The sequence below is a fragment of the Vidua macroura genome, chromosome 12, assembly GCF_024509145.1.
Source record: "Vidua macroura isolate BioBank_ID:100142 chromosome 12, ASM2450914v1, whole genome shotgun sequence".
NCBI classification, from domain to species: Eukaryota; Metazoa; Chordata; class Aves; order Passeriformes; family Viduidae; genus Vidua; species Vidua macroura.
In genome coordinates this window covers 10,249,267-10,268,689 of record NC_071582.1, presented here as the reverse complement: position 1 = coordinate 10,268,689, position 19,423 = coordinate 10,249,267, and the positions used below count along the sequence as shown (strand labels likewise).

Genomic DNA, 19,423 nt, shown 5'->3' with positions numbered 1-19,423 from the left:
TTTTGCTCTATTGGCTCCTTCTCTTTGGAGTCTTCAAAACTTTTCATTTTCACCAATATATACAAAAATGGAAGGGGTAAATTAAGAATTTTGGAATGGATATAGGCCTCAGTTTTCAAAGCACAGAGCTTCACATGCAGACACAGGTCTGAGTAAATTTGCATATCTAAATCTTAGTGCTTGAAAAGTTGTCATACAAGTGAGCTTACATACACAAAGATGAATAAGCACAAAAACCTCTCACCTGAAAACCTCATACATACTGACAGGGAAACTAACACTTTCATGTAAGTCTGGAGGCAGGAACTTCTGATGGCTTATATTTTAAGGCTGACATTACCTTTTCAATGCTGTTAAACTATGATAGCTAAAAAGCCTAGTTTAATTCATTTTCCTGAATGTATTTCAGGATGCAAACAATTTTGGCTGATCCAAGAGGTTTTCTTGGAAATAGTCAAATGGTTTTTGATGAGAAGATAGACATACCTGTATTGTACGTATAAATGACACCAAGACTCTCTCTTCAAACTCATTAACTGGAGTATACAAATTCAGAACTTTTACAATCTGTGAAGAAGAACAATCACTTTCAGGTTCATGTTCCTGACCAATCAACAGATGCATCCATAATTACTAATAATATAATTTTAAAATTAGTTATTTAAAAGAAGAAAATTATTTTCAAGTATCTGTTATTTTTCTGCTTTATTGATCAATGCAGAATTCCATCACCCTGCTCAATGCTATGTTAAAAGACTGCCTCCTTCAGAATATATGCTCTTTGGAGGTAGAAACTCTAAATTTCTACATATATGATGAAAATACCAAATGATGGAAAAATCACATAAGTAACTGATTGTTTTCCTACCCACCCCCAAAAAATCATGTATTTCTCACCCTAATTTTTACCCTGTAGTCATGACCTCCTGTAGTCTTACAACTTCTCTGTTTTTCAAGAGAGTAAGCTATTTCTCTAAAAACAGGGCTAAAAACACCAAAGAATTACATAACAAAGACTTTGAATAATAATATGGGTGAAATTTGTAAAACCTATTAAAAATTCTTTGTTTTTTACTATTCCCTTTATAAAAAAACCAAAACACTTTGTTAAAAAGTTAAAACACAGCACATGGAATTCTAACTTCTCATTCAGTAGAAAACCAAGTGATTTTCCAGTAATGTGAATTAATAAATCAAAATGGCTTTATTAATACAACTGCTAGTGCTAACACAACTGTGAAAGAAACAGGGAAATTTCTTCCTTTTCCTGGTGAGAATTGTTCAGTAAGCATCAAAAAGATGCTTGGGTCCATTTATTCTTGTACAAGCTCTATGCAAATGCAGCATGGTTTGAAAAAGAAGTGCAACGTATCTGCACAAAATCTGAGCTTTCATAAATAGGAGTCTGTTTACTGAGACCCACTTGGTTCAGCCTTTGAGGCTAATGGGTACAGTAACTTCACACTCTTGTTTGCAGACTCACAGACAACAGCTCTGTTTGAATTGTCCATCAACTTGGCTGGATACCAACTCTGATGGCAGAAAGATCAATTCCTACTACCCTAGGCAGAGCTGTCTGGAGTACAGAGATGTCTTTGAATGAAGACTTTTCTCTAAGGATTTCCAAAAACTGAGAGACTGTGTACAGCACTGCACCCTGCATGATCTATTGAGCTTCCTCTCATTCGTTCAAAACTTATCTCAAACATCAGACTCAAAAGGGTCTGGTCCTTTCTTCACCCCTCCAACCTAAAAGCAAAACAAAGTAAGAAACCTCCGATTCATGTGTGACAGCAGTGCTGGCAGGGATAGCAAACACCAGCGGAGCAGAGAGCTGCTCAGAAGGGACAGCAAGACAGACAATGAGGATTTGCTCACCTGGGCAGTAGTCAGTGCATTGCACATTGAACATATGGCTTCTGCATCTTCATCCGTTTTCTTTTTTACTTGCAACAACTGTGCAGCCTGGATGAGGGGTTCCAGGGTTTCCTTAGCCCCACTATTCATCAAATTTTTATCACGTAGCCATTCTTCCAGTTGACTCACATTGTATCTGTACAAAGAGGTAAGAGCATCAAGAATATTAACGCTTGATTATGGATAAATGGAAAGCATGTGCAATTTCCCTTTCCCAGTGCTTCTTCTTTGTCCTTATGTGTTTTGTTATTTTGTCTTCACACTGTTTTCTTCCAATTAAGGCAGGGATTTTGACTTTCATAACAGTTAGAAACTACAGATTAGAAAGAAAAATTTTCTTTGTGAGAAACAAATATTTCCACTAACTACTCTTTCCCATTTGTTTCTGTCCCTATTAATTGCATGAATGTGATAAGAAGAAAGGCAAATGAGATTTTGCCCATGTTAAAGTTCAGTGAGGCTTTGGGAGGTAACTTGGGGGACTGGAATGCCCTGGCTAAATTTCCTGACATATACCAGTAAAATCCATTGAACAAGTGGTGTGAAATGCAAGAGATTATTCAGATGGCTTTACCTCAGGCTGCAGCAAACTAGTGTAGACAAAGAGGTATCCACTGCACCACCAGTGTACAAAAAAAAGCAGCAGGTATGTTTGCTATTCTTCTCTAACAGCTGAGGAAGCAATTACCAACATTTCACCTACAGCTCTGATTCCCACTTGATAATGAAACACTTTCTGGTTTGCTTCTACCACGTTTCCTTGAATGTCAGGTAGGATTTCGCCAAAGTCAACTAAGCTGTTTTTAACCAAATTTCACTAAATCAGTTCAACACCACCTGCACCTGTTTGCGTGTGGAAAAACAGATATTCCAGCTATCTGCAGCTCCATCAAAATGATATTCAGCTATGTCAAGAGTTCAGCAAGATTCCCAGCAGTGCATTCAAGAGAAATGTAACAAGCTGTCCCACCTTATCTGCATTCCTTTGCTCCAGGAGCACATGTCCTTGCGCAGGAGGAGGTTATTGAGCGTTACGGCCCCAATGATGTAGAACATCTGCTTGACCACCTGTTTGATCAGCTCTGGGTCCATCCCATGCTGGCACATCACTGAGTGGAAGGAGTTCAGCTGCCGGATGATGGAGTCCAAGGTGTAGGTGCCCTCGTCAGCAATGCTGGATGTTCTCTTCCGCAGCCCTGTCGGTTTCACCCCTGAGACACCTTGGATGGTCTCGTGCTCCAGCATTCCTGAAACTGCATTTGATGGACACCATTGTTGTAATGACTGACTACTGCTCATACACAAGCATATTGGGCAAGACAGCAAAGCAGAGAGAGCAGGCTAGGCTTCCTGCTAGCCACAGTTTATCATGATTTCCAGAAATTGTGTGTCCCGCTATGCTTGGCAAAATCTAAGTTCACAGGGTTTTCACAAAGATTCCAGCATGTGTGTTTAAAAGGACAGTCTGAATCTAGCTCAGGAAAGTACTTTTTTCCTCCTGGGGTCATATGAGCAGCAGAATCAGCAAACTGAGAGCTGTTCCATTCTTTTAAATGTTGTGATTGGAAACATCATGAAAATTTCTGTGGGAGTACTGTCTGAAGAGAACGTGAAAAGTATTCTTAAGAAAAAAACCCTCTCTGAATGTTAGTTTTATCACTGCTTGTGATTTAATTCCTCACTGCTGTCAATAACAACAACTAAACATTTTTTCCATACTAATTTCAGTTAAGAGTTCTCATGTAATTAAAGTCTGTTTTTTCCATGGAATATTTTCCAACAGACAGGGCAACAAATATCAGATTGTCCTGACAGCTTCTTCCTGCAAATGCCTGATTTATGCCAAGCATGAATAAGGTATACCAATTTATTCTGGCACTGCCAGAAGAACCAGTCACAGTTTAGTTTTTCCTCTAATCCAACTTGTCCAGAATAGTCTTTGTCATCTCTGAACAGAATACCACAAGAACTATTAATGAAACTCTACTGTTTAAGAAGAAATACAAGATACATCTACTACCACCATCACAATTTTCATTTTGGTACTATGTTGTGAATTTTAAGGAATTCAACTTTGCCTTACCAATCATTGGTTGCAGAATATTTTCCAACACTCGGACAAGTTGTTGGTAGATCTGAATAGCCAAATCACTCAGTACTTGTCTGTATTCAGCTAAATCAAAATTAGTGAGGCAGTGTTCATTTTGACGAGGTGTATTATGCTTCATAAACCCCTGCATTCATAAAATAACAGAAATTAATGCTTCAGTATAGCACAAAGTATTACACAAACCCCGTATTTGCATTTTCTTTCATGCAACTGACAAATAATACCTTAAGTCACAGCTCCTCAAAATTTTAGTCTGGAACTTTGTCTGAGGCTAATGCTAGGATTTGCTGTTCAAGTGTCATGTCCACAGCATCTGCTTCCTTAACTCAAAATTTCAGGTCTGTGACACAGGAACAACTCTGCCAGCTTTCTGGCAGGCAAGACTTCCTCCCACTCCAGCATGGACATTTTCACATGGCCATGGTCAAACACCCAATGAAGCTTGAAAGAGGAACTGGGCGTATCACAGCCTCCAAACATCAACTGGTCTGCCATACTAAAGGCTAAAAGGCTTAACATGGCCTTTTTGATAGGGAGTGCAGTGAATCATTGCTAAAAATCATAATGGTAGCTGCCAGATCCTTCTGCTTAATCTGAGCTGGCCCTTTTGGGAGCCCAGTGTCATCTAGACTCTGGGTACCAGCCTGCAATAAAGGGAAGCTGGTTCAAATCTTACATCCCTGTGCTTTCCACTGATGTTGTCACCATCGTTCCAAAAGGTCAAGCCATTTTAAGAGACTATGGCTAGATCTTTTACACAAGGTTTGTTAAAGACCAGTGCTGACAACAGTACTGGAGAGCAAGAGAAACCAGAATAAGAGCACTGCTTACCTCCTCTCCACTGTACTGCTTCAAACAGTGCAAAAATCGGCAGGTGTTCGACAGCCAGAAGGACACTGTCTCAAAGTCATCTCCTCTTTTCTGAAGATAAAAACAAACACACTTCAGCAAAGACTGGCAGGAGAAATAAAATAGAATGCAAGATACACAACTAAACGCTTAAAATACACTTTCTAGTAGATCCTCATTCTGATGTTTTGCAAAACTTTGTGTATTACAGTAATGTATTAGGAAAGCAAGGGTTTTGGCAAAGTGCCATTTAACACTCTCCCTCTTTTCCTTAGTATTTTTCATTATATGATTTCCTCCACAGACATGATCTTTCTGTGTTTTATAGACCCATCCTAATTGCTCTGGGCAGAAATCAAAGGGCATTGTGACTATATTCCCAAAATACCCAATGACTCTTGTGAAGAGGCCAGTGGGGAAGAATGGAATGATACAGAGCCAACAGGAGGAGCAGGGAACAATTCAGTTTTGATGAATGCCAATTACATCACAACCATTTTGGCAGCCTGAAATGGAAAATGAAACAAATCAACAAACCCTTCTCACCAAAGAACATAAGATGGAGTATATGCTGGATAGTTCTAGAGCTCCACAGTGTGCACTTCTTTCACTTAAAAATGTTCAAAAATTCCTATGGATATCTAAGCTCCTGCAGGATTGTTTACGAAGTATTTTTTTCAAAACTTGTAGTTTGATTAAAGGCTTGGCTTTTGACACATCTCTCTCATTTAAAAAATAAAAAAAACATGTAATCATAAAACATATTCACATCTTAATAAGGCCTTCAAGATACACCTGGGCTGAACTCTCCCAGCCAACTCTTGAAAAGACTTTGGGCAGTAACATATTATCATCAGTGTAATCTGTAGGTGAAGCAAATGAGGAATCTGTTAACCAAAACTGCAAATGAAACTGGTCATTTAAGCGCTCTGGAGAAGATAAACAAAGACTCACTCTGCAAACTCTGACTACATCCAAAACTTTATAAGCTGAGCTTCAGAGGAGGGAGATAATTCAAAACAAAAAAAAGGCAGTTCTTCAATGCAATGCATCTCTGCTACTATAGGGATAAAATGCCAGCAGTGTAATTTGTTATTTTTTTAACACAACTCTTGGGATTTTAGTGGCAGTTCACTGATCACAAATCCAGAGGCAATTCATTGAAAGCCTTTTCCTTATTTGCCTAACATAAAACCAAAAGTGAATTTTAAATTAACGTTTTTTTTCTAAACTAAGCAGGCTAACTAACCTTTAACACTTTTTTGATGCCATTGATAGTGGAAGTCAACAACGACCGCACTTTCTGGTCATCATTAAGGTAATCTGCATGGCGCACACACATGAACAAAATATATGCTGGTAGTCCTGGAATCAGGTTGACAGCTACCCCACGTGGTTTCAGCTCTTGGGAAAAACAAACACACATTGTCTTGTTAAGTGTCAAGTCATTGGAAGATGTTATATGAGGTAATTGCCACCTCCCCAGTTAATAGCATATACATGTATATATATCTATATATATATAGCTATATCTATATCTATATATATATATATAGCTATACCTAGCCAGTGAAAACTCAGAGCAAAACTAAGGGTCACTTTCTTGGTAAAAGAACAGAGTAAGAAGATATAAGTGCCTGCTAAAAATATGCAGGCTTGTTAATACGTACTATACTCATCAGGAAGGACAATTAGATTACAATACACACTTAGGAACTGTAGATAAACTGAACACTGTCAAAACCAAAATAAGCTATTCATTTCCTAATGCAAATTCTGTGTTCTTATCATTCATTTTTCAGAGTGTATGCACACAGAGAAGGCCACAAATGAGATGCTTACCTAAAATAAGATTCTTGACAAGTTTTTGTTCATCCTCCTTCTTATATTCCAACATCCCTTGGAAGTCCTTTTCTTTCCGTGGAATGTTAACTGGACGAATAGGTTCATCAATGATTTGTCCAGGTGATATGTTCTCCATCTGGCCCACTTCAGAGAGAGAATGGAAAGAAATATTACATTTTCCAGTGAAACCAACAGATACCAGAGACATTTCTGTAACATTCCTTAGAGAAGTCCTGGCTCCAGCAGGAGAGGGAAGAGAATACTAAGAGCAAAACGGAGAAAACTCGTTAGTTGAGAAAAAGGTGGTTTAGTAAGTGAAGGAAAAGGGGCTGGGGGGGGCAGGAAGCAAAGCAGAGGCAATCACTCATAATAAACCCCCACCCTGAGGGAACTGATGTCCAGCCAGTCTCAAACTACAGCTACCTTGTGTGCAAAATACCCTCCTGTGGCTCCTGACATTTGGAGGTGCAGCATATGGAATATTCCTTTGGCCAGTCCGGGTCAGCTATCCTGGCTGTGTGCCCGTGTGCCCTCCCACTTCAGCTTACTGAGGGGACAGAGTGGGGAAAAAAAGGAAACCTTGGCACTGTCCAGCAGTAGCTAAAACACCAGTGTGTTCCCAGCAGTGTTATAGACTCAAATCCAAAACACAGCATCACACAGGCAGCTATGGTGAAAGTTAACTCCATCCCAGTCAGACCTACTCCATCTTTCTAAGTTGGCAATAAAGACAGACCAAATTATATTTCCAGGAGCATTTTCCTACTCTGTATTATGTATGAACATTACTGTGATCTTGTCCAGAGAAGTAACTGAACAATATTGTAAGATATTTTTTAAAAAAACACTTAATTGGAGTAACTAACCTTCACATTCAAAGGACAACTCATTTTTGCCTGGTTCGTATTTAGTACTGCTTTTCTCTTGGCAAAACCAGATACTGTCTTTAAGTTCACAAACAGTACAAGAAACCTTCCTTTATGTTTGAATACTTTCTGCCTTCAGAGAAACACCAATCTCCCTTTCTCATCTACTAAAGGTTCATAAAGGAACACAAAGAGGTCTGAGCATACATCCTGTTTCTGCAATCAGAGGCTAAAGCTACTGAAGACCTCACAACTGCTAAAACAGATGGGTATGATGACAATCAGATCACAAACCAAAATCTTTCTCTCAAAATATAAAAGTACCTTCGAGTTCACCAATCTTCTTAGCAAATACTTTCAGCTGCTTCTTTAACTTGCGTACAGTTTTGTCCTGCTTTTCCAGCTGCTCCATTAAATCCTGTAAATTCAAATAAGGGAAAGATTAAGATATGGGAACAATCCTGTACCATGTGACAGAGACAAGAACAGTGCTGTTATAGAGTTATGAGGCAGTGAGGAAAGCTGAACAGAAGTGCCATCCTCTGGCCAAGAGTTGCAAGCTGGTACACTGCCTATAACACAAGCCAAATATTGCAAATATTATTTAGTTATATGCAGCATGACAAAGGCAAAGCTCACAGGCGAGTAGATCCTGCAGACACTCAGAATGAGGTCAGTTTGTACAGCAGAAGATATTTTGCTGCAAACACATCTCCCTAATGCTTCCTCCCTGCTCTTCCAAATGCCTCACAGAAATTATTTTCTTTATTATGAAACAGCTATCCTGTATTTCTGCATCAATTTATTCCTGTCTTTAAGACTGACTCCTTATTCAGACCTATCCATGTTAGCAGAGGATGACAGAGATTCCTAGAAAGACCATAATTTGCACTCAAATTTACCAAATCAAACATCCAAACGCCATTCTTTCTGTCATCGAATTTCCTTACACTGAAACTGGTTACTTACATGTTTTTATTCTGTACCTGAATAACATCTAACATCTAAAAATCCTATTCTTTTAATAAACTGTACTTGTCCTTTAAAGGAAAACTCCCCAGAAATCAATCTTTGAATAGTCCTGTGACATACCTATTGTAGTACATTCATAAAATAATTGTGTAATTAAAAAAGGAAAAGGAAAGCAAAACCTCAAGCTCAAACAACCTGAAAGCCATTCCAGGTTAAGTGTTGGAAAGCAGCTTAGAAGAAGAATCTCCTAAGCAGGAGGATTATTCTTGGCACTGGTAGGAGCATAAAGGATTGTGAACATCCTGCATCAAAAGCATCGTCTGGGAAACTACACCTCTTCTGAAGTACTGAAAAATTTTAGTGCAGCATGGTCACAGTCCTTAATCATGTAGTAAATGAGTTTACAAGCTGATACAATATACTTGAGCAGTAAGATATAAGGCCTTTTGACACCAGAATTGAGGCCATGCTTCACATCCAAAGCACTGTTCAATTTTACAACAGAAATCCTATTAATAACACTACATACTTGTTGTCAGATAAATCAATTTCTCCTGAAACTAACAAAAAGATAGATGTAAGTTTGACAGACTGTTTTGAACGTATCAGGCAAGGGCAAGAGATATGATTTCAGAACAACCTCTATGTGAGGACAAATGAAGTTTTTTCTATGGTTCCTCTGAACAGATTTAACAGATTTCATTCATATTTCATTAAGATCTGGAAACTCATAAATTATATTCTTTCAAGCTCACATATGGTTCTGTCTTCAGTTACTGTGAAAATATTATCACCAATGTCATTCTTCATATTTTGCATTTCTGAAAAATATTAAAATAAGAATAAATTCAGGCTATGACTGGATTGCTGGCATTATTCACCTTGGTAAGGACCTGTATGATCAGTCCTCTACTTTTCTGAACTGAATCTAAACGTACCAAAGTTTCAAACCAAAGAGTAGTTTTGAAAATTGAACATCTTTTGCATCAGGTACCTCTTTTCCAGGGCACTATTCAGTAGTATTCAAAAAGAAATTGCTTTGCTCACAGTGCAAGGCTCATATTAGTAATGAAACTGTGCATCAAAAAGAAACACAGATTACACAAAGGACACTAACAAAAAAAGCAGTGAAGGAAGTAATTGGCATCGTGAAGCTCTCTGCAGGGGGATTTCCTCTGAAAGGGAGAAAAGGAGGCAGCCTGCTTTTCAATTAGTGCTTCAGAAACAGCGACCGAGACAACAGAAAACAGGGTTCACGTGAGCTACATACAATCATCCTCTTGTAAAGGGAAATCCGGTACAACTGATACTTCTTGGGATCATCTGCATACAACTCCTCAAAAAACTGCAAAAATAGGGACAGGATTGGTTTCCTCCCTCCCTCTGAGACACTGAAACCTCAGTGAGCACTGTACAGATTAAATCAGAATACAACAAGATCAAGAATCTCCTACTTTTAGATAGCTTAGGCCTTAGTTGTGTTCATGCCAGCACCTCTCAGGGAGAAGCTGATGTAGATGAGTTGCAGAACAGTCAAATCTTTAAAAAATGGGCCGTATTAGGACTGTGAGAGCATGGAATACAACCTTTGTGAGAACAGGGACAGGACATTTTCTTCTGCTAATCAAGACGGGATTGCAGTGAACACTACAATTCTAACATGGCATCTGGAAAGCTGCAAAATGTTTCCACTCCAGGGCTAAGAGTGGAACTGAAACATACACTTGGCTTGGAGTGGACTTGCAATACTCAAACATCTGACGTGAAATACTAAGGAACAAGTCTATATTTAACAAGTAAAATTACATTCAGTGTATTTGAAAACAAAGAGAACTCCTCTGGGATATAATTACATGACTGTGTGTTGTCTTGGGAACACAGTGTGATGAGTAGGTCTCTGGGGAGAAGAGTGGCTAAAAATCGTAACATATGACTAAGCAGCAGGAGGGAGCACCATCTATCTTTGTGAGAGACTGCGGCTGCTGAGGCAAACTTACACTTTCAGCCAGTTCTCCAACATGTATCAGAATTATGATATTTTGCTCAAAATCTTTGGTATTAAGACAAGACACCAACAGGGATAACTTCTGTCGTGTACGTTAGCGAGAAACGCTACACCTTGGCTTGTTTGGAGGAAGCAATGACACTCACAGCCAGGATTTACTGGCTGAAGTAGCTTGTTTCCCTTTATCAATAACAAGCCAAAGATATGCCAACACAGGTCTCTTCAGAAGATTTCCCCAGAAATGAAGTAGCCCACATAGGATGAACATACTTCATTGTGGAAGAAGGTAGGGAGTTTTGCCCAATCCTTCCTTCACACAAAAACATTGTGCAGTACACATGGAATACCAGCTATTAGCTAAGTGACATCTAACCAAGTTTCTTTATATGGAACTATTTCTTTTTTCAAAACACACTGAATAGCTGGAGCTTGTAAAATGGTGGATTATCTGTGTAGCTTCAAGCAGGGTAGAGAGAAATGGAAAGATAAGTTACATTAAATAATTAAAGAATTACATCAGAGTTTTTCAATTAACTAAACAAACTAACAGATTTCAGGGGAAATCCCCCTCCTTGGCATTATTAGTTTTTATGACTTCCCTGGATATCAACATTCTATTCAGCCATGACTAAACTCACGGGTTGGAAGCTGGGATCCAGAAGCTTTCTCCATGCCCCAAACTTCAAACCAATTTCCTGAAACATTATTACTTCAGGAATAATCACAAGCCTCTCTCTCCCATTAGCTTACACTCAAGAAAACCACCACCCTTGTGCAATTTTTTTGCAGGAAGCTGCCATCTGAAAAATGATAAGGACCTGCAGGTGTGGCAGGTCTGTCAGTCCCCATGCCTGCTCCTGCAGCATCATTTCTCTTACCAAGTTCTCATTAGTCAGCCGGGTGATCTCGTGCTGCAGGCTGGCTTCGATGCGGGCCTCGGGAGGCAGCTGCAGGTTCTGGGCCAGCAGCTGCTGCTGCCGGTTGTTTTCTTCCTTCAGACTCTGGATCTCACCTCGCAGCGATTCCAGCTCGTTCTCGTGGCTCTTCTTCTGCGACTGAAGCTGAGCCTCCAGCAGCCTAAGGAGGTTGAGCAACAGTTTGTGTGAACACACTCAAAGTTACATCCCCGGTTCTCAGAGGGAGTGTAAAGCTTTAGCTGCTGCTCAGGAACAATTAGCCATGGCTTGCAAAGGAAAATGAAAAAGGCAGAGTACTCTTTAAACCCTTTAGTATGCCTTCTAATTAAATTAAGCTTGCATGATCAAAAAGTGAAGAGAGAAAAGCTAATTGTGACACTGAATTGCATTTCCTTTGATTGAACACGTACTGTACAGGGTGCCACTGTGGCAATAAATGTAAAGCCAAGCCTTCTCAGATTGACTGAAGGGGCTTTAAAGAGGTTTTACCTCTAAACAAATCAAATAATCCTAGATGAAGATGACACTATGTTCACTTAAGTTAGCACCTTGCAATATTGGCAACGGAAAATATTTTTAGAGTTAACTTTTTCATTTAATTGCAAACGCACATGAATAATCTTTATTTTTGCATTAAATCCAACATCTTTCAGAGGGTTGTCCTAAATGCATGAAAAGTCAACAAAAGAATCAGACTCAGGACTGAAATCAGGAAGCTTTATCCTCACCACTAACTTGTTTTTTCCCCTTGGGCACATCACATCTAAAGTTTTTCTCATTGTGAAGTGGGGATAACACGTACCAGTCTCCTGCCAGGCAGTGCTGGAGGATCTACTCCTGCTTGCAAGGCACTGTCCAAGGGCTCTGACTCATAATTTTGTACATACACAGGAAATGACAATACTGGTGACTACCAGTGTTCAATTAGACAATATTTCAGGGCTTAAATATGCATAAGGCAGGAACACTTATTAGTAACTGATGAAGCACACAAGGGCAAATAGTCATTCACCTGCAATGCTCTGCCATTTAATATAAAACTTGTCTTTACAGTGCCAGGACAAGAGGCACAGAGCAAACCAACTCCCATCCTGCTCTGCAGAACACTTGCTCTAGGTCAGATCTTCACAGGGTCACACAACAATGTTAAGGGTAGAATGTGTTAGCACCAGGAAAGGAAAGACTTTAGTTAGTAGCAGTCATTGCAAAATTCCACCTTCTGACGTTACTGCTACCAAAGGCATACACTGGAGCACATCAGCAGGGCTGAGGCAGTGAATTAGTTGTCAGGGCAGGACCAGGAAGCGTTTTGGAAGTCAGGGACACCGACGAGCACACAGAGCCAGAGCACCCCATGACCAGCACAGTCCTTGCAGAGACCACAGTGGTCCCACTGGGGCTTCAACAGCACCATGAGGAACAGAAGATTACTTCTCTTTCATGGCTACTTTGTGACTTACATTTTGAGTCTGGCATGGGAGAAGAATTTGAATTTACTGAACTTGAGACAAAAGGAGAGTAAGACCCATTTCACTTTGAAATTTAAGAGTATGCTGAAGCTACTTAAACAATAGTTTAATAATTAGTAAAATGATTGTACTTCTTTAGGCAGAAAAACTGTAAGGAACATCAATTTTGAAACCTGGTGTAAAGGCACACAAATAGTACATGGCTACAAACACTTTCCAGCTGTGGAGCTTCTGGTATTTTACAGTCTATTTTTGTGCAAGTATTCTTATGAATTATGTATTGGCTGTTGTGTCATCTTAAACTTTTTAAATTGTAAAACCTGACAAGTAGAAAGCTTCGGGGACTAGGTTTGAGGAAACTCCTTAATTTCTATAATTTGTGTTGAATTTTTTTCTAACTGTTAAAGCAATAGAAATACTGTAGCTAAAGCAAACCCATAGCAAGGGGCACAGTTAGCTAGAAAAGAAGATACAAATGAAGGAAAAAAAAAATTCTGAGAAGTCTGGTAACCTGTTGGCTTGTTTTAACCCTTCATAAGCCAGCCAAAGTTCTCCGTCCTCATTCAGCATATGATAGTCCTGGGGAGATTGCCTTTCAAGAAACGTGTTTAAAAAAATACAAGAGATATATGTGATGGTGATGAGGTGACATTGCAAGGACATTACAGACTATATTACAGTTACCATAAAAGAGAAACAAAAAACGCTCTTAAACAACGCAGCAAATTACTTTTCTTCTTTATGTGTTTTTCTTCTGCATGATGCAATTCAGCTCTCAGTGACAGCCCAGCTGGTTACAGCATTCTGTGCTGTTACAATAAACACATTGCCACAGATTATTGTGACCACTGCAGCTCAGAGGGTGACAAACCAGCCTGGGGAATGGCACCCAGGCTGGGCCACGCAGCAATTAGAGGCTAAGAAATGGAAATCCAGAAAGCCTGATTTTACATTTCCCCATTATTTCCAAATCCTTTCAAATACTGCACACAACAGTTTTACTAATTAAATCAAATTATAACCCCAGCTATGAGTGTTCTCTAGACATACATGGGTGGAACTGACTTAACACAATATACATAGTGTGTCACAGCAGATCCCAAGTGATCACAAAATAAAGAAAGAACTTGTACCTGTTTGTTTCCTTCAGTCCAATATATGCCTGTGCTATTTCTCCTTTGTCTTTCATCTTCTGTACATCCTCCAAGAGGATTGTAGCATCTGTCATTGTATGCTGGAAAAAGAACGATAATTTCCAGTAAATTTAACAACATAACTGCTCCTTGAATCCGTGTTTTCTTCATGTGGAACACTAATCCTTGAGTAGCCTCATTAAATAAGTGTGGGTACCTGAGCAAGAGGTTGGTCCATAATTTCTATGTCCATTTGGTTTATCTTTTAAAATAAAATGCATACAAAAAGGTCAAATATTGGTCTGCCTAGTAAGTGGGTACATATGTTAGCCTCTTTCCATTTGTTCATCACATAAACAGAACAAAATTAATTTCACAGAATGTTGAATTTACATTTTATTCAAATTACCAGGAACAGCTGCTAATATTAAAACTGAAGCAGCATAGTTTTGCCAGCTTAATTCTATTAACATTTCTTAAACACAGCATTATATGGAGTCTTTCAAAGCTCAAAAATAAGAACTATTTCTCACTCATGTATTTTAAATACTCTGTCAAAGCAGAAAATAATTGACAAGAGCTTGAGAATTTCTAATTTAGATAGCATCATAGTACTATTTTGTTTCAGTTTTGGATGTTTATCATGGAACTTCTGCTTTTTATTCAGTAAAACTTGGAATACTTAATAGATGTTTGCAGTCACCTTGCCCAGCCTGATCTGAGTCATTGCCATGGAGTACCACAGGACTTTAATGAACATAAGAGATGGAATTCTGACATTTTGACTTTCAAAACAAGCAGATGCTGTTTTCATGAGCACAATTTTGAAAAGTATTTACAATAACAGCTTTGTGGACAAATTATGGAGCCTAGATCTCTATGTCTAGTATGATTTGTGTCATCCAATATAAAAAACAGTAAGATATATAAGCTCCTCAAAGAATTATTCCCAACATCTTTACGAGACCTTTGAGGTTTTTCTACTATTAATTTACTATAGAGTATAACTGTGGTATCTCACCTGCCATCTATCAAACTTTAGCAGTCTGAATATCTATCATTTAGAGTCAGGTCAGTTTCTTATACTCTTAGACGTACACAACAACATTTTCTAATCAAACATTCAGCATTTCCCATCCAGTATCTAGAGATGACAATGTGAGCCCACAATGTTTGTAGCTTGCTGAGGACAGCAAACACTCTAAAGTAAGGTACTTCTTCATACCATAGGCACTTAATTTGTTGTGAAATATAAGGGCATTGCAAGTTAACAGAGGTCTAGAACCCAAATCACAGTGCTGGTCACTGGTCCTTACCCCTCAAACATACTCAGCAAGAAACATGATGGAGCTGACTACATCAATTCCTAAATCCCTCCTTTCATATTCAGGTTGTCATAAACCAACAGCTCAAAACTGTTAAATCTGCTTGTTTTGAATTAACTTGTTTCCCAGTGCAAAGCATGAAGATGGGGATGCAGAGGTCACAGAATTATGGGAAAAGTTTTTCAATAATATCAAGGTAAAATGCAAGAACATGTAGGCCATTTAAGAGGCAGGGAAATGACAGATCAATATTATTGAGGGTTAGTTTAGCATTTAGGAAGTTCTGGTTTGTAACTGTAGAAGAAAATGTGTACCTTATCCTCCTGGCAATCAAATTGGTAGGCAAGAAAGAAGAGAAATAAAACATTAAAAAAATCTGTCTGTGCTGCAGCTGTCCAACCTAAAAAGCAGAAGCTATCTGCAAACTGGCTGCTGGCCATCCCACAGGTAACCTTCCTATTTCCCTCATACTCATAGTCACTGTAAAATCAACACTTGCATCCCACCAGTGCTGAGAATGTTACTGAAAGATTTACTAAGTATTTCTTTACAACGTTCTAAATACTACATAAAAATGTGTTCTGTTTTCTTTACAATCAATCACTTAAAACAAGACTTACACATCTTCATGCACCACAGACTCCCAGTTTACTTAGGACAAATACAGACATAACTTTGCAGCAGCAAAGGAAAGATCACCTATCTGTTCATTCCTTGCTGCAGTTATGAAACACGAGATAGCTTAGTTCAGTGGAAATTACTAGTTCCTTGATTTACACTATACCTTTTCAGGTTGAATGATTCTTATTTGCAAAGCTATTACTTCCCTAACTATGTCATCAGAGCTTTTTAGATTATGTGCATTTCAGTGGTTGTAATCTACTCCTCTTTCTATAAAAGCACATAGCACCTCTCAAGCAATAATATGGAATTTACATATCTTCAGAGGTCATCTTTACGAAATGTTACTGACTTGCAATCACATAGATGTAGAACAAACTGTTCTTTTACTCAACTATTAATTGAAAGGAATTCCTGAGAATTCCTTTCAATTTTCCAGTCCAACTGCACACTAGAGAAATGACACAGCTCCCAGTGAGAATTATTTGAGCACTGTTAAAGGAGTCTGGGGGGAATCAGACCTTTGGTACAGCTTGTACATCTTCACATGAGTGCTGGTAGAGAAACCCCAGACTGGTTGATTAATACAAGCTCCTAACTCAGACTACTGTGATTTTGCGCACTAATAATGGACCAATGGATTACACTTAGAAAGGTTTTCAAACCTAGACTACTTTCTTCTGCCATGTCAAGCAGGCTGTTAACAAATAAAGCATGTTAGTGATGCAGTGTAACTCTCCTACACAGTGCACCTGCTGAGTGTGATTTACCTTGGGCTGAATTGCCTCTTTCTGGCTAACAAGCTGAGACCTCAGGATGAGAACTTCTTCTTTGCGTACTTCAAGCTCTTCACTGACCGAGGTCAGCTGGTCCAGGAGGACTCTGTATGCTGGGGCACCAGGAGCAGTCACCTCTGGAGCTCGTGTCTCTGTGAGAGCCTTCTGCAGCTCATTCAACTCGTTCTTCAGTTTTTTATTCTCAGATTCAAGTTCTTGACGCTGCAAGAAACAGGGACAATTCTGTCACCCAGCAGCACTGCAATACGTCTGTAACCCACAGGTACAAAATTATGGAGAGAAAGGGTAAAAACTATGTGTAACTGCAAGAAATCCATCAATCTCCGCTGTATCCCTAGCCCCCTGATTATGGTCAATAGTGGCTGGGAGGATTTCACTAACAGGACTCACCTTTTGTCTGAAATGCAAAACCAGAGCACACACACATGAATAAGACAGATTTGATGGCAAACAGAATTGCCAATCTTTTTTTCCTCTTATTCTCCCTTTAGCAAAACAAAAAGTTCACAACAAATAGTGGTCAGCAGACTAAGAAAATTCTGCATCACTATTAGGAAATATTTTTAGTTTTAGTGGTCTAAGATAGGCAGTAATTTAAATAATGTTTTTGAAAAAGAGACCTATATTTCTCACTGTATTTTTGCTCAAATTAACTTGCAAGCTATACTAAGTGTTTTAACAGAGAACTCCCCCTGGCTTAGGGGATCTTTTTGTTTTGTATCCCCAGCCATTCATTCTACACCTCAAAAAGAGCAGTCCTACAATGAAACAACTGCTGGGGAATATTTGTTCTGGTTTCTCCAGCTACTATTTGGAAATAGGAGGGCTGATGTAATTTTCTCTGCCAGCACATACAATTGGTGGCAAGAGTCCTGCTAGAAAAAAACAGAAACCTCTGTTTTAGAATTACCTTGAGTGACTCATACTCCAACTCTGCACCTCTTATGGGAGGCCTTTCTTCCTCCTATGAATGAATACAAACAAGTGTGAAAACTAAAAATACTTCACTGACGTAGGAAAACAAAAGAGAATTCAAATTATTTTCCTTTAAAACTGTAAAACACTCATTCTGGTACAGCTAACTGCTGTAGTTTGAATACTGGCATTGTCTCCTTTACTTCTGAGTTTATGACAATAATTGGTTAATATTAATAAAATCACATACTGTCACTGGCAACAAAACAGAGCAGGATGAACCCCAGCATGCTAAAGAAATTCACTGGTAGAAATGTAATAAGAAACAATTGCCATGGTTTCATAATTTTCTAAGAACTTAAGGAGACCAAATCAGGAGAATTTACATTACAATCAGCCAACATGTCTAAGCCCAGTGCTTTGGCTATGCATCCTGGTTGAAACATTTCTTCTTCTGCCTAAAATGAACAATTACCCATTCTCGCCATCATTTAAGTAGATTTCCTTATGGCTATTCCTTAATAAAAACTGCCTTTCAGCCTTTTCTTTTTTTTAAGTGAAGTCCCAAGCACATTTTGTTCCTGTTGTCTTCCATCAGAGGATCTCAAGGACCCTGGAAAATTAAATAACCAGTCCCTAGAACTAAGCACCGGTACGAAACTTGTCATTAAATACAGCGAGTGCTAGAGGAAGATAAAGATTTAGTGAAAGCCAGTCAGCATTCACAGAGCCACTGTTTCACAAGAAGGGACACTCTGGTGTCAGCATTTGATCAGCTGCAAGGAGTCCACCTTAGCTTTAGCACGGAGAGCCTGTTCTTCCTTTCTGTCCAGTTCATCCTGCAGGGACTGCTTTTCTTGCTCCAGTTCTGAAACCCGTTTCTGCAGCTTGAGGAACAGAGACATGTCCAGCGCTGCTTTTTTCTCACTAGGCTCCTGCTTTAGAAACAACAGAGGCAAGTCAAGAAGTATTCCCCTTCCACAGCACAAGGAAGCACAACAGTGAGTAAAGATGGGAAACAGACTGGGGAAAGAGAGGAACGCAGAAATGTTACTTGATTCTGAGCATTGACTATCTAAAATATTTCATCAGCTATCAAACACTATTTTAAAAAAGGATTTACTAATAGAAAATGTTTCTAAGCCTAAAGCCTAGGAAAAGAAAGCACGAGACACTACCTAGCAGACTGGAGGTCTATAACTAAGCATACCTTATAGTCTTACTTGTTTGAAGGGGGGAATAGAAAAAAGAAAAAGTTTGTGGTTAGACTCACCTGGAAACAACTGTAAATAGGGCTTTTTTGTTTGTTGGTTTAGTCTCGGGGTCTGTGGTGTCGAGACAACCCCAATACTGTAAAAGTCCTTTTTTCCCCACCCATGCAGCCAAAAAGGAGTCTGAAATGCGTAGGATCAGCTTCTCAAGGTTGTTTATTTTTCCTTATCTATAATATTCTTTCTCTGACCTGCTGAGCTCTGTCTAGCACATCGGCCATGGCACTATGTGTGCCCTCTAGGGCGGTGTTTACATTTTATACTAAAACCTACGTGTGCTATATTTACAATAATGTGCCAATATCTATCACTTACGTTAGACAGTGTGTCTCTACCTTAAACCAATAGAAAAGTGTCACCATCACACCAAGACATGGAGGACAAGAAGGAGAAGAAGGCTAGGACACACCC

General features: G+C 39.0%; 1 protein-coding gene across 1 annotated transcript in view; it reads right to left on the bottom strand.

Moving 5' to 3' along the window:
• MYO5A (myosin VA) overlaps window positions 1-19,423 on the bottom strand; it is a 98,767-nt gene that overhangs the window by 3,966 nt on the left and 75,378 nt on the right. The window contains exons 26-40 of the mRNA XM_053988267.1: window positions 18,533-18,679; window positions 17,737-17,790; window positions 16,800-17,027; window positions 14,084-14,184; window positions 13,462-13,542; window positions 11,443-11,641; window positions 9,830-9,904; window positions 7,912-8,005; window positions 6,719-6,865; window positions 6,126-6,280; window positions 4,859-4,948; window positions 4,001-4,151; window positions 2,888-3,170; window positions 1,879-2,053; window positions 487-567 (exon numbers count right to left, since the gene is read on the bottom strand). Coding sequence (XP_053844242.1) covers window positions 487-567; window positions 1,879-2,053; window positions 2,888-3,170; window positions 4,001-4,151; window positions 4,859-4,948; window positions 6,126-6,280; window positions 6,719-6,865; window positions 7,912-8,005; window positions 9,830-9,904; window positions 11,443-11,641; window positions 13,462-13,542; window positions 14,084-14,184; window positions 16,800-17,027; window positions 17,737-17,790; window positions 18,533-18,679 — 2,061 coding nt within the window. The remainder of the gene's footprint in view (window positions 1-486; window positions 568-1,878; window positions 2,054-2,887; window positions 3,171-4,000; window positions 4,152-4,858; window positions 4,949-6,125; window positions 6,281-6,718; window positions 6,866-7,911; window positions 8,006-9,829; window positions 9,905-11,442; window positions 11,642-13,461; window positions 13,543-14,083; window positions 14,185-16,799; window positions 17,028-17,736; window positions 17,791-18,532; window positions 18,680-19,423) is intronic.